Below are 15,793 nucleotides of genomic sequence, written 5' to 3'. Positions count from 1 at the left end.
AAGAAAAATTAGTCGTAAATTAGTCGCTAAATAGCGACTACGTTACGACTAATGTTCGCAGTCATAAGCGTAGTTGTAATGTAGTCGCTACATTTAGCGGCTACGTTAAGACTAATTTTACGATTACTAACATTAGTCATAACATAGTCGCCAAATTTAATGACTAATTAACGACTAATTACCAACTATAGTTGTATTTAAGTATTTATACATTATTGTATTTATACAGTATTTATACAAATTTAAATATATATTATTAATTGTTTTAAATATATTTCAATTATGAATAATGTTTTTTTGAATACTATATTTATTATTATAAACCATGATTATAAAAAAAACTGTATTACAAAATAAAATTAAAAATCATAATTAAAAATCAGAATACTTCATCCTCCTCAAAAAAACATAATTAGAAAAAGAAAAAAAAAATAGATGAACAGCTACATAATAAATGGTTTGTAGCACATTCTCAATTGCTTTGTATTCCATCATTGAAGCCTAAGTAGTTCCCACTAATGTTTCCTGAGCAACTCATTTCTTCAAGTGCCTTCAGAACAAACAAACAAAAAAGGTATCATGGGGACACATTTCCCAGTATCAATATAACAGAATTTCAAAATCGAGACTAGAAATGAGAAACCATCGGGACAAGCAATTCAGTATAACTAACATGTCCTCTAGCTTAAAAACGTGAGTGTGAATAAGATGATCGACAATGGTGACTCTAGTTAAAGAGTGCAGACAAAACAAGTGTCTATTGATCGGGTTTACCAAATAACTCTTGACAAATTCAACAAAAAGCCTCGCAAAATTACAACAGAGGCTGCTAAACAAATGACTCTCTAACAGAATTAATAAAAGTCTCACAGCAATAAGTAGCAAAGTAAATATATTGTACCGTAATAGCAAAGAATAAGAAAATGTCTTAACAAATGAAAGTTTACCTTCCGCTTTGAAATAAAGTTGTACATCATGAGCTCTGTCTAAGAGTGTGGTTGGCTGTGGCCTTCTCTGTAAGCCAAACATCATCTTTGACCTAAGAACAACAGGACATGATCAGAAAATTTCATTTTTAGAGACTGAAATCACCAAAAACAAAATAAAACATTATCTCAGTCTAATCTATTCAAAATAACAACACAAACTGAAATAAACATAAGACTTTTACCTATCTTATTCTAGCTCTCCACTTTAAACATGCCAACTGCTTCTTCAAGCGTCTTGACATGTTCTTCAACTTCTCCAAAAGTTTCCCTGATCCCAAATCCAGTCTATGGACCACAAACAACAAAATAATATAGTAAACAAAAATTACATATTCAAACACAAACACACACACAACACATACCAGATTTATCAAATAAACACACGTAAACTGAGGTGACTCTGTGAACGAAGTCGATTTCAAAGATCCGGGAACCTCCGTGAAAACCCTAATTGTCCATTAAACAAAGATGAAATTCAAGAATCAAAAAGTCTTCAAATTATAGAAAGTTTGGATTTTTCGAGGTTGAAACGTAAAATCAGGGGTTCAAATTACAGGAAAAGCTTGGGTCAGAAATGAGGAAGAGTAAAAAAAAATCGTCGACAGAGATTCATTTTGTGAGTCTTGAGACGGAAACAGATCTGAAATGTTTAGGTCTAACTGTAAAGAAGACTTACCCGGCAGATTCAAATTGACGGGACGTGAAAGACGACAGTCCGAGGTTTGGCCGGACAGAGTCATCGCGATTCGAAGAAATGAGAGTGAGAGTTTCTCTGAAAGAGTTTCGAGGGTGAAGGTTTGTTTGTTTGTTTCTTTTTATTTGTTTGCCAAATTTCGATTCATATCATATCCCAAAGTGATACAAAGCCTCTTAAGGCCCAGACTAAGGGCTTGATTGGAACCACATATACTATAACATTAACATTATGCAGCATAAGCATTAAGCTGCATAAGCTGTTCTGATTAATATAACACATTTACTTGATTCATATAGCACTAGAGTATTAAATATTATATTTATATTAAATATATAATATTAATTAAAAATATATAATTTAAATGTGTTTCATTAAAAAAAATAATTATCACTCATTGCTATATGATTTTTAAAAAAATATTTTTTAGATTTAATCAATTTTATAAATTGGTATATATATATATAAATGTGTAATTTAATAATTTTTCATTATATATATTTATAATGTTACACATTAATTACAAATAATTAATATATATTATAATTTTTTATAAAAGTTTATATCTATATTTACATTTTTAATTTCAATAACTTTTTAAAATATATATAATATAACACATTAAACTAAAATAAAACAAAAATATATATTATAAACGTTATATCCACATTAATATTTTAATGTATTAAATAAATTATTATATTATTTTTCATAATAACATTAAGTAGTTTCTCATATATATTATCTTATAACAAATAAATTTATCTTTTATAAAATCATAATTTTCTATTTTTACAAAATAAATTAATTATTTAAAATTAATTTAATATATATTTAAATTTTATTTCTAAATGCTTGGGAAATGCTTCAAATGAGAGCATATAGGAAGAGAGCATATGAGAGCATCTGTAGCTTCTAAATGCTCCCTTATATGCTCTCCTAATAAATGTTGATTGGATGATAAAATTAAAAAAGCTTCTTCATATGCTCTTCCAATCAAGGCCTAAATATTAGTTTTAATAAATTTTATAAGTAAATAGTTTTTGGAAAGATTAAATTATATGTATACACTAAATAGTTTTAGATATGGCTTTTATTTTATACATATATAATGGTTATATTTTGGTTAAATGGTTTATAATTTAATTTCTATATACTATGCATTATAAATTTTTAAAATTTAAGGCATACGGTTTAAAGTACAGGGTTGGGGTATATGTTTATGATTTGGGGTTAAGTTTTGAATTTATGATTTTTTAATTAATTTTTGAGATTTAGAATTTTTGAGTTTGGTTAAGGGTTTGGGGTTAAATTTTAAAAATTTTGATTTTCTTAAATAGCGACTGATATGCGACTTCTTAGTAACATTTACTATGAGTCGCATATTAGTCGCTAAATTGGTGACTATTTAGCGACCACATATTTTGGTATGCAATAAAGTCGTAAAATAGTCGCTAAATTACGACTAAACTAGTGACTACGATATGTAGTCGTAAAAAACGACTGATATACGACCAAATATTTATAGTCGTAAAATTGTCACTAAATAGTAGCTACTTTGTCGCAAAAATGACGACTACATATATAGTCGCCAATTATAGTCGTAAAATCCATGTTTTCTTGTAGTGACGTGACCCGCTTGTTTTTTTAATAATAAATAATAGTAATAATAATAAACTACAACTAGTGGTCCCATACCCACTAGCCACCTAACCACAAGCACAACCAACAACAGAAATAACATATACCAATATCCAAACAATAATCCAATAACTAATAACCAATAATCAAATATAACAATACTCCAATATCAAACAACAGGAAACAAGGAACCAGCAACCTAGCAAGTTCTAAAGACCCACCTCTAGAAACCTAGCAATGCCAGACAACATCCAATCGAGTCCCTAGAATATCCTCCTCTTCATTGCCTTGATTCCACGATCACACTTTGCCTTTACCTGCATCACAAACACAAATTGCAATGCATGAGTATTTTATAAACACTCGGTAAGGCAATCCTCCCATCTACTGGGCTATACACACAAGCAATAGAGATACTCTAACCATCAAACAACAATCAACAAACAACCAGGCTCTGCATCGACCGATACAAGGCTTGCATCGACCGACACCAACAGGAACAAGCATCGACCGACACAAAGTATGCATCGGTCGACACAAGGTTCACTTGCATCGACCGATGCTTCCACTTGCATCGATTGACGCATGCTCGACAATGCGCGGAAACCCTAGTTGCATCGACCGACGCCTCCACATGGCATCGACCGATGCTCCTAGGTCAAGCTGCGCCGTCCTCGCACTGCATCGACCGATGCACATGCCGAGCATCATTTTTCTCCGAAGCTTCTTGTCGGATCTCCATTCCTGCAACCACAAGAATCGATCCCAAGCCACAAGAAAGCTTCCTAACGCCTCATACAACATTCTAACAGGCCTAACAACACATAAACAAACAGATCAGAGAATCTCCAGCTTAGATAAGCCATGGTCATGCACTTACCTTTGCCAAGAAGTTTCTGAACCTTAAATAATCAAGAACACGCTCCTAGGAAGCTCCTACAACGATTCCAGCTACAGATCTCTACACGAAACGCCTCCAAACACCAGAAATCACTAAGAACGCTCAAGAACACTTTTTCTCCCTTCTTTTCTCTCAAAAACGGCTGAACTCGTCGAATGAGATAAAAACACCACTTAAGGGTTTTTCCTAACCCAAATCGCAGCGTTTAACTTAAACTCATCCGCAGAAAACAACCTTGCATCGACCGATACACATAGTGCATCGACCGATGCAATCCCTAAATCAGGATTTCGGTTCGCGAATGTTACAATTCTCTCCCACCAATTTAGATTCGTCCTCGAATCTCGAACAATACTCAGCCAAGGACTCTCGTGCTACCATCTCCACGGCCCGCACTCCTCCGAATGATCTACAGAAGATCACCTCTAGGTGATAGACTCACGCTCCAGGAAATATTTGCTCTTGACTTTTGGACTTTCCTTTACTTATAGGCCTAAACCTTGAGTTTTTATTGGCTCCTCATCAGACCTAAGTCTGCATGCCATAATGTTGGCTCCTCATTGGGCCTAAACCCGCATGCCATACTGTATAAGGAAAAATCCAATACTCGTCTCTCGGGTCGTCACCCTACAGCGCGCCTCCGGATTGTCATCCGAAGTCGATATACCAACCGTACTCCCAAGTCACAAAGGCTCTGAATATGGCAATACTAGGAGAACCAAAGTCCCCCAAGAGTCGCGAGTAAACAATTCTGAACACGTCTGAGTCCTATCCCTATCCAGGTTTCCTTCCTGTGGCTCGCGTAAGACATCTCAATGTCCTACCAACCACATATCCCCTCACTGAGATACCTCATGACCACACATGGATCATCTCACTGCCACAAGGGTCGCCCCAAAGGCCAAACAAATGTCCTAAATAGGACCGCCACTAAGGCCAAACAAAACAGGACCGCCACCAAGGCCAAACAAATGTCCTAAACAGGACCGCCACCAAGGCCAAACAAATATCCTAAACAGGACCGTCACAAAGACCATCTGTCCCGAAAGACCGCCTAAACAGGCACTCTGGCTAAACAGCCCGCCAAAAAGGCCACACATCTAGCTAAACAGCCCGCCACAAGGGCCACACAATGTCTCAAAATACTGCCACTAAGGCCACACAATGACTAAAAAATCCGCCACTAAGGCCACACAAGCCCCTCCACGGCTTCTTCCACTAAAATGGACAAATTTTAACTCACATAAAACTTTCCATTTTTAACACTTTCCACTTTTGGAAACTCCTAATTCAGGAAACTTTACTCCAAAATCCCGCCTCACGGAAACTTTGTACCCTGAGCACCACCTCATCTTGTTACTTAGTCGCACAACCAACCACCCCAAGCGACCAATTAAACAAGAGAGATGTGCTGGAATACTCCATTCACGCTCCAACCACGAATTACAGATGGGACCAGGCTAGACAAGCTCAAGTCGCGACTTGCTTCTCATACAACTTCTTAAACCTTGCCTTCATCCTCGCCTCAGGCTCCCAAGTCTGCTCCTCAACACCATCACAGTCCCAAAGGACTCTCATCAAAGGAATCTTTTTCTTCTGAAGTTCCTTGTTCCTCCTCTCGAGAACCCTCACTGGTCTCGCCTCCAAAGTCATGTTAGGCTGAAGATCCTCAGGAATCTTAGCTAACAACTGACCATACTCACGGAGTCACTTCCTCAACATAGAAACATGGAAAACCTTATGGAATGCCCACATAGCCTCAGGTAACTCCAGTCTATAAGCCACTGGTCCAACACGCTCAATCACTCTGAACGGACCCATATACCTCGGACTCAACACAGTCTCAGTCAATGACCTGTTCGGACCCTGCAACATGGCCATCTTGAGGTACACTCTATCTCCAACCTGAAACTCAAGATCTCTCCTCCTCCTATCGGCATAACTCCTCTGCTGATCCTGAGCTTCCTTCATGCTCAGCTTGAGAACCTGAATCTTCTCTGAGGTCTCCTGAACAAAATCTGCCCCGTACATGCTCATCTCCCCCACCTGAGTCCAGGATAACGGTGTACGATACAGCCTCCCATACAAAGCCTCATAAGGAGCCATGCCAATACTCGCTTGGTAACTATTGTTATAAGCAAACTCTACCAAGCTCAAATGATCTACCCAATGGCCACCCCAATCCAATACACACATCCTCAGCAAATCCTCCAACGTCTGGATCGTCCTCTCTGACTGTCCATCTGTTTGGGGATGATAAGCTGTACTCATATGCACCTTAGTGCCCATCTCTGCCTGAAATGCCCTCCAGAACACCGAAGTGAACTTGGAATCCCTATCAAACACAATGCTCGCTGGCACCCCATGCAACCTGACTATCTCCTTCACATACTTCTTAGCCAAGCCCGCTGCTCCATCAGTCTTCTTAATGGCCAGAAAATGTGCTGACTTAGTTAACCGGTCCACAATGACCCAAATAGCATCAAACGTCCTGGATACTGGCAACCCAACCACAAAGTCAATAGTAATCATATCTCACTTCCACTCTGGAATGGGAAGAATCTTCAGCAAACCACCTGGTACCTGATGCTCAGCCTTCACTAGCTGACACACATCGCACCTCGCAACCCAACTAGCCACATCCTTCTTCATCCCGACCCAGTGATAGTACCTCTTGAGATCTCGGTACATCTTAGTCACTCGTGGATGAATAGAGAACATGCTAGCATAAGCCTCTCTCAGAATCTCCTGCCTCAACTCCTCATCCTTGGGCACACAGATCCGCCCATGCACCAGAATAGTACCATTAGCCGAAACCTGATACTCAGAATCAACATCCTTTGAGGCATTCACCAGCCCCAAATCTTTCTCCTGTGCCAACCGCACTCTGCTCAACAGATCTGCTCTATCAGCTGCAACCAAACCCAACGGCTCCTGAGAAACTGCACACAAGCTCAACGCACTGATCTACCCTACCAGAGACTCCATATCCTGCTCCTGAGCCGAAGTCGTCCGCTTCCGACTCAAGGCATCTGCAATCAAGTTAGCCTTACCAGGATGGTAGGCTATCTCCAGATCATAATCCGCCACCAGCTCCATCCACCGCCTCTGCCTCAAATTCAGCTCCGGCTGATTGAATATATACTTCAGGCTCTTATGATCTGTAAATACCTGTACCTTTGCACCATAAAGATAAGATCTCCAAATCTTCAGGGCAAAAACTACAACATCCATCTCCAAGTCATGAGTAATATAGTTGTCCTCATGCTTCCGCAACGGCCGCGAAGCATAGGCAATCACCTTCCCATGCTACATCAACACACACCCCAAACCAACTTTGTTAGCATCTGTATACACCACATAGGGTTCCCCTTCTCAAGCAAAGCCAACACCGGAGCAGTAGTCAACATCTCCTTCAGGCTTGCAAAGCCCTCCTCGCACTCATGTGACCAGACAAAAGGAACATCCTTCCCCGTCAACTTAATCATAGGGCGTGCTCTGCTCGCAAACCCCTGTACAAACCTCCTGTAGTAACCTGCCAAACCAAGGAAACTCCTGATCTTTGTGGCATTCTGCGGTCGAGGCCAATCCCTGATAGCCTGAATCTTCTCCGGATCTATAGAAACCCCATCTGCAGAAACAATGTGACCCAGAAAACTCATCTCACGCTGCCAGAAACTACACTTGCTCAACATAGCAAACAACTTCTGCTCACGCAGCTTCTCCAGAACTGCTCGCAAATGCAGTGCGTACTCCTCAGGACTCTTAGAATAAACCAGGATGTCGTCGATGAAAATGATGACAAACACGTTCAGAAACTCTTGAAACACGCTGTTCATCAATCTCATAAACGCAGCTAGTGCGTTAGTCAACCCAAACGACATCACCACAAACTCATAATGCCCATACCTCGTCCTGAAAGCAGTCTTCCTCACATCTGCTTCATCTATCGGGATCTGATGATAACCCGACGCCAGATCTACCTTGGAGAACCAAGTAGCACCTCTCAACTGATCCAACAACTCATCGATCCTCGGAAGAGGGTACTTGTTCTTCACAGTGACCTGGTTGAGACCCCTGTAATCAATACACAAGCGGAAACTCCCATCCTTCTTCTTAACGAATAACACCAGTGCTTTCCACGGTGATACACTAGGACGGATGAATCCCTTGCTCAACAAATCCTCTAGCTGCTTCTTCAGCTTTGCCATCTCTGTTGGAGCCATTCTGTAAGGAGCCTTGGATAACGGTGTTCAATCGTGAAAGGATCAGACCGAGAAGGTGGTAATCCCTGCAATGACTGGAACACATCCTCAAACTCCTCCACAACCTGAATACCGCTAACCGTAGACTTCCCCACTGACTCTGGCATAGATATAGTAACCAAATAAGCCTCACGACCCTTTTCAATCATCTTCCCAGCCTGAACGACTGAGATCACGAGACTCCCCAAAGTTGGTCTAATACCCTGAAAAACCAACTTCCCTCTTGGACGCTCAAACTCCACTCTACCCCGATAGCAATCTAAATGCACCATGTGCCGATGCAACCAATCCATCCCGAGAATCACATCATACAACTCCACTGGACTGATAAGCAAATCCGCTGGCCACGACTCTCGTGCAATCTGAATATCAATTCCTCTGGCTCGTCCAATAACCCTCAGGAACTTGCCTCCTGCAACTCTGACAACTCCTGAACGCTCCCTGGGATCCCCTCTGATTCCCGCGCCCTCTGCACACTCTGGAGTAATGAAGCTATGAGAAGCTCCAGAATCAAACATAACATGGGACTCAAACCCTCCCACCAACAAGGTCCCTACACAAACCTCATGTGTTGAGAACCTAACACTTTATCACAGGAAAAACATAAAATCTGAGCCTACTGAAATTCACAAAGTTTAAGTACCAGAAATTATACTTGTGATCGCCCCAGCACTGGTTCCACCAGTCTCTGCAGTCGTGCAAACCCGTGGCGCCTGCTCAATCTGTGCCACCTGCTGCCCTCCCGGCTCCACCTGCTGCAACGCCGTCACTGCTACCGGCTGCAACTTGGAACATAAGGGTCTGATATGCCCTGGCTCCCTGCAATGATAGCATACACGAGCCGCTGTCGTCGGAGCACTCCTCTTGGGACAACTAGCAATCTTGTGATCCTTGCCCCCACACCCGAAGCAACTCGGACCACCTGGCCTCTGTGTAGCCTCCCATCTGCTCTTGGTTCCCTGCACAGGCTTGCCGTCCCTGCTAGAACCTCCCTGATGCTGAGCCTTACTAGGCTGAACTGCTGGGCTAGCCGCCACTGACTTTGCCCGGATATACTCTTCAATCCCTGCTGCAGTCTCAACCAGCTCTGCACGCGAAGCATAACTCCGCCCTCTACAGTGAACTCTCTAGTCATCACGTAGGACCCTCAAAAACCTCCTGATCTGAGCCTCTTCAGACTCCATATCCCGACCCCCATACCTCAGAAGTCGACTGAACTCCAAGTCAAGCTCCCGCACTGACCGAGTCCCCTGAGCTAGCTTAAGGAACTGCACCTCCAACCTATCCAGTGCCTCTCTAGGAAAATACTTGCGGTTGAACTCCAAGACAAAGTCAGCCCAAGACATCCCCCTCTCCACTCTCCTGGCTGCCATAGAACTCCACCACAACTGAGCATCACCAGTCAGATAATGGACCCCAATGTCCACCCAAAACTCCTTAGGACATCTCAGAGTATAGAAATTATGTTCCACACTCTTCCTCCACGCCTCCGCAGCAGTAGGATCTGTACCTCCTGAAAACCGCTCTGTAGCAATACGGCCTATCTCTGTCAGCATGTTGATATAACGAGAATGAACCCCCACATCCGCAGCCACTGGCTGCCTCTCCTCCGCCACCACTGGTGGCACTACCTGAGCCTGAGTCGGTGCCACTGGCGGCAACCGCGCTATTAACTGTGTCAGCATATCTGCAAGGTCGACAATCGGGGCTCCATCCGCTGGGACTCCCACACCTGGGGCCCTAACATCACCGGCTACTGGAGCATCAACACCGCCCCCTCCGGCCACACTCATGGAATCCCCTTGAAAACCCTGCGACTCGCCGACACCCTCTGCTGTCACACTCTGGTCCTCGGTCTCACTAACCACTGGGACTCTGCCCCTACCACGACCATGTCCGCGTCCACGACCACGACCACGACCAGCAACAACATCCTCTCTAATCATCTGCACTACCATGAACAGAAGGCTAAGCACACAATTATACATAACACAAAAACATATACTCACCATGGAATCACACTGTAGGATCAAAGAGGATGTTCTAGGACTCCATGCCACACACAATTGACTAACTCACATAATCAATCAAGACATGCAATCCCAAACATCACAACAGAAACCTAGTGAACCCAAACCTAGAACCGTAAGGGCTCTGATACCAAACTGAAACTACCTGAACCGTTTTTTTTTTAAATAATAAATAATAGTAATAATAATAAACTACAACTAGTGGTCCCATACCCACTAGCCACCTAACCACAAGCACACCCAACAACGGAAATAACAGATACCAATATCCAAACAATAATCCAATAACTAATAAACAATAAACAAATATAACAATACTCCAATATCAAACAACAAGAAACAAGGAACCAGCAACCTAGCAAGTTCTAAAGACCCAGCTCTAGCAACCTAGCAATACCAGACAACATCCAATCGAGTACCTAGAACATCCTCTTCTTCATTGCCTTAATTCCACGATCACACTTTGCCTTTACCTTCATCACAAACACAAATTGCAATGCATGAGTATTTTATAAACACTGAGTAAGGCAATCCTCCCATCTACTGGGCTATACACACAAGCAATAGAGATACTTTAACTATCAAGCAACAATCAACAAACAACCAGGCTCTGCATCGACCGACACAAGGCTTGCATCGACCAACACCAACATGGATAAGCATCGACCGACACAAAGTATGCATCGGTCGACACAAGGTTCACTTGCATCGACCGATGCTTCCACTTGCATCGATCGATGCATGCTCAACAATACGCGGAAACCCTAGTTGCATCGACCGACGCCTCCACATGGCATCGACCGATGCTCCTAGGTCAAGCCGCGTCTTGCTCGCACTGGATCGACCGACGCACATAGTGCATCGACCGATGCAGATGCCGAGCATCGTTTTTCCCCGAAGCTTCTCGCCGGATCTCCGTTCCTGCAACTACAAGAATCGATCCCAAGCCACAAGAAAGTTTCCTAACGTCTCACACAATATTCTAACAGGCCTAACAACACATAAACAAACATATCAGAGCATCTCCAGCTTAGATAAGTCATGGTCATGCACTTACCTTTGCCAAGAAGTTTTTGAACCTTAAACAATCAAGAACACGCTCCTAGGAAGTTTCTACAACGATCCCAGCTACAGATCTCTACAGGAAACGCCTCCAAACACCAGAAATCACCAAGAACGCTCAAGAACACTCAAGAACACTTTTTCTCCCTTCTTTTCTCTCAAAAATGGCTGAACTCGTCGAATGAGACAAAAAAACGACTTAAGGGTTTTCCCTAACCCAAAACGCAGCGTTTAACTTAAACTCGTCCGCAGAAAACAACCTTGCATCTGTCGATGCACTAGTTCGCGGATGTTACAGGAGGTCAGCCGGAGGTCGGCCGGAGGTTGGCTGGAGGTCGGCAGGAGGTTGGCCGGAGGTTAGCCGGAGATCGGCGGGATTGGCCGGAGGTTGGCTGGAGGTCGGCCAGAGGTGTGCTGGAGGTCGGTGGGATTGGCTGGAGGTTGGCCGGAAGTCGGCGGGATTGGCCGGAAGTTGGCCAGAGATTGGTCGAAGGTCGGCGGCGGTTGGCCAGAGGTAGGGTGGTGGTTGGCCGGAGGTAGTGGTGGCCGGAAATCGGAAGTGGCCAAAGGTGGTGGAGGAGATGGTGATGGTTAGAAAAAAACAAAAAAAAAATAATAAAAAGGGTAAAAACTGTCATTAATACATAAATATAGGGAATATAATTGATTTGTGGTTAGTATAGTTAGTTTGTGAATTATAGATTTTTTTTTGATTATAAAACCCAATTCCCCTATTCGAAATCGTAACTTGGATCATCCTTTTTTTTAATGAGTAAATATACATAACTCTATAAATTGTAATATTTGAGCATAAGTCAATTAACTGTCCAAACAGCCTTAAAATTACAGTCTCATTCACATCATTAATTGAAACTAGGTTTTCTTTCAGACCAAAACATAACGTAACTAAAAAAAGCGAAATTGTCCAACAAAATACTTTTTTTTTTATAAACCCAACTGGCTGATCCGATCATGAGAGGAACATACCAAAATACCACGGATGGACTCATCTCTAAAAGATTACTGCATTTTATATTTAAGTATCCAAATTATTATTTTAATAACTATATTTAGAAGATTTTGTTAAGATTTTAAATTATAATTCTCTGATGATCTTTTTTATTTCATTTAAAAACTGTTTTCAATAATCATATAATACATATGATAAATAAATATGTAAATTTTTTTTCATATGTTGTGATTTGAATTTTTAAAAACAAATATATATAACTCAATCTATGAAGAACGAAATGTGTGTTTTAATGTTCCACATTGGTGGATTGATAAAACTAAATTTATGTGATCGATAAGTTAATAAAATTTATTTGATCACAATTAGAATATAATAATTACTACTTTAGAGTATTTTACAAAATAATGATGCAAACACAACAAACAAACAATATAAAATGGTAATATACATCAAACAAATTAATCTATAATATTTTAAAATAATTAGTATTTGAAAATGTATATATAGATTTACAAAAAAGTGCAATATTAAAAATAAATGCTGTCTCAAACAAAATAACTTTTTTTATTAATAATTTTTTTAAAAATTATAATAATAATTTTTATTATTATATTATAATTTTTGGAGATAATGTTTATCCGTGATTTATATCACGAAATTTCATGTAGTCAAAATCTAGACCAAATAAATAAAATAATTTAAACTGTGGATCTACAAATAGTTGGAGTTTAAAGTTTAAGTGTTTAACACACCAATTTCAACAAGTTTTCTCTTTCAACAAACAAAAAAAGTGTCAACAAGAAGGAAAAAGTGAGAGAAGATAGTAACCGAAGGGCAATGGACCACCGGTTTATACGATTGTTTCTTTGAAGTTCTTTTTTTGTCTCTCACACGATATCTTTACATATACTAATATTTCACTTTATAACTCTTTCTTATACAAAGGTTAAAGAATATAATTCGTTTAGTCTTGACTATATTTTTTGGTTTTGTTTGTAAACTGCGAATAAAGGCTACTTGCCTGCTTGACATGTCTTTGTCCTTTCGTTGCATTTGGGAGGATTGCTGAGATCCTTGACAAAGGAGAAACAAGTTATGATTTTTTCCCCCATTATACGACGTATCTCACGTCGCTAATGAGATGAAAACTAAAATGGAATTTGAAAAAAAAAAGACTAATTATTATCACTTTGTTTGGAACTGGAAACTTTCACATAAACTACTATATATATATATATTTTTGACATCGAAATCTCCATATTATTAAGCTGTTTCAAAGAGGATGGCCTCGTCAGCCATCCACGTCGGAATGTCCGAGCTTACATGGGAAAACATAACAACACGTGACCTCGCATTTTTTGCTAAAGCATCAACACGAAGGTTCTTATTCCTAGATATAAAGGAGATAGAGAACTGAGTAAATCTAGCTTTTAAATTGGCAAAAATATCTAACTCCGATGAGAAAGGTGGCCATTCATGTGCATCATCCGTGAGTTTCAAGAGCTCCAAACAATCTGTCTCAAAATATACCTCATATTGACCTTCCAGCAGAGTTACTTCCATTGTCCAAAGAAGTCCTTCGAGTTCAGCGTGTAGTGCAGAGAGAAGTTTGGTGATACCTAATTTGTCGGAGTTTGAATCCCTGTTATGATACACCCAAGTCCAGCAAAGCTTCCTTCTCTATGCCATGACGCGTCAAATTGACATCTAGTAGCCCTTTCTTGTACCTGCAAAGAACTTCTCTCCTCTAAAGGCAAATCTCCTTCGTCCTCTGCGTCTATCTCCTCCTCAATGCGCTGAGCAACAGTCCACGATAAGGTCTCTGCTAAAGCCTTGGATAAAACTTCCGGTGGCTGGATATCCTTTTGGCTGAAAACTTTGTTATTTCTCGCTTCCCAAATAAACCTAGGTTAGCCTCCGCTATCCCTAACTCCTTTGCTCGCTTTAGTAGGAAGTCCATATTCTAAACAGAGAACTACTCAGGGAAAGAACCCGGACTGCTAGGAATAGTACTAAGAGCACATACCTGTAGAGCGGGGGACACTCAAAAGATTAAGTGATTAATCGACTCTTCTTCAGCGCCTCAGCGTGGACAGGATCTGCCGCAATGTCGATCTGTTAAACGGCTACACATCCAGATAAGGCTTGCCTCATGAAATGTTTGATCTTCCGTGTAGTTCGCATTTTCCAGACCTGCTTCTTTAGGATAGTAATACTCGGCTCTAGTAATTCCAAATTATTTGTTACTCCTTGAGTCGCTATCAGGTATCCCGAGCGGACGGTATAAAGAACCGACTTAATTATTATGAACCCATACGTAATCATCCACCTGAAACCGTCGACTCGGTTTTAACACCATTACCAGAGGAATATCCGCAGGATGTATCAGCTCCTATATCATATCTACTTTCCATTCTTTGGTATTGAAATCTATTAAGTGGTTTACATATAGGACGAAGGAGATTTCAGCAAAAAGGATATCCAGCCACCGGAAGTTTTATCATATCATATCTACTTTCCATTCTTTGGGATTGTGGGGATCCACTTATCCAACCATACTTTTGTGCTGAAACCGGACTTAATGTTTTTTCGGAGTCCTTTTTGGAGCCAGCATGCTACGACAGACAAAGGATGGAGAGTTTGGTTTGCGTCAAAAGGAGTGGAGTAACGGAAATACCTGCCTTTAAGTACACGACTAAGAAGCGGGATACCGGATTATTCGCCACAACTGCTTGGCGAGGAGTGCTATATTGAAGTTCTGTAGATCCCGAAAGCCCAGCCCACCCTCCTCTAGGGGGATACTGATTTTTTCCCACGCCTGCCAGTGTAGGCCATTTGGCGTCGTAATCGAATGTTAGTACTTAGTATCGATAGTACTTATCTTCAATTTTTAATTTATAGCCAATGGATTATATGGATGGACTCGCTTGTTCTCCAAATTTTCAAAAAATGGAAGACCCATGTATGCTGAACAAAAGAAGCCTACACACCTAATTACAATAGGTCCTATCAAAGCACTGTTTTTATCTGCACACACCTAAATCTCTCAACCGGAGATAATTGAAACTTTCCCGTGGCTCTAAGCAGCTTTACCGCCTGCTGTGGATTCAGAACCGTTACCACTCTCCCAACCTTAACACACCGGAGTTGATATATATCTATTAACATGCAGATATTAAAATGGTAAAAGTATCATTTTTTTGGTTAAGCTAACTAGCTAAGGTACATGCAGATCCAT

General features: G+C 40.8%; 1 protein-coding gene and 1 long non-coding RNA gene across 2 annotated transcripts; both read right to left on the bottom strand.

Annotated features, from left to right (window-relative positions):
* Positions 1–332: 332 nt before the first annotated feature.
* LOC147941122 (uncharacterized) lies at positions 333–1,796 on the bottom strand. Its single transcript, XR_015560788.1, has 5 exons — positions 1,666–1,796; positions 1,352–1,436; positions 1,172–1,274; positions 948–1,039; positions 333–550 (listed from the first exon to the last, which is right to left on the bottom strand). It is a non-coding gene; the product is annotated as an uncharacterized LOC147941122 (long non-coding RNA).
* Positions 1,797–13,818: 12,022 nt separating this feature from the next.
* LOC147941121 (uncharacterized) lies at positions 13,819–15,793 on the bottom strand. The gene is made up of 4 exons (XM_087458389.1): positions 15,782–15,793; positions 15,593–15,687; positions 14,283–14,424; positions 13,819–14,235 (listed from the first exon to the last, which is right to left on the bottom strand). Exons 1-4 carry the CDS (start codon positions 15,791–15,793, stop codon positions 13,819–13,821), a joined length of 666 nt encoding a protein of 221 aa, XP_087314515.1.

The sequence above is a fragment of the Camelina sativa genome, chromosome 7 (genome assembly GCF_030686135.1).
Source record: "Camelina sativa cultivar CO46 ecotype springtype chromosome 7, ASM3068613v1".
NCBI classification, from domain to species: domain Eukaryota; kingdom Viridiplantae; phylum Streptophyta; class Magnoliopsida; order Brassicales; family Brassicaceae; genus Camelina; species Camelina sativa.
This window is presented reverse-complemented; position numbering and strand designations above follow the sequence as displayed.

Coding starts and splice junctions, on each gene's coding strand:
- LOC147941121 (XM_087458389.1), bottom strand. Junction 14,425..15,592: donor TCTCCGGTTGAGAGATTTAG/GTGTGTGCAGAT, acceptor CAAAGTTTTCAG/CCAAAAGGATATCCAGCCAC. Junction 14,236..14,282: donor AGGAGAGAAGTTCTTTGCAG/GTACAAGAAAGG, acceptor GTCATGGCATAG/AGAAGGAAGCTTTGCTGGAC.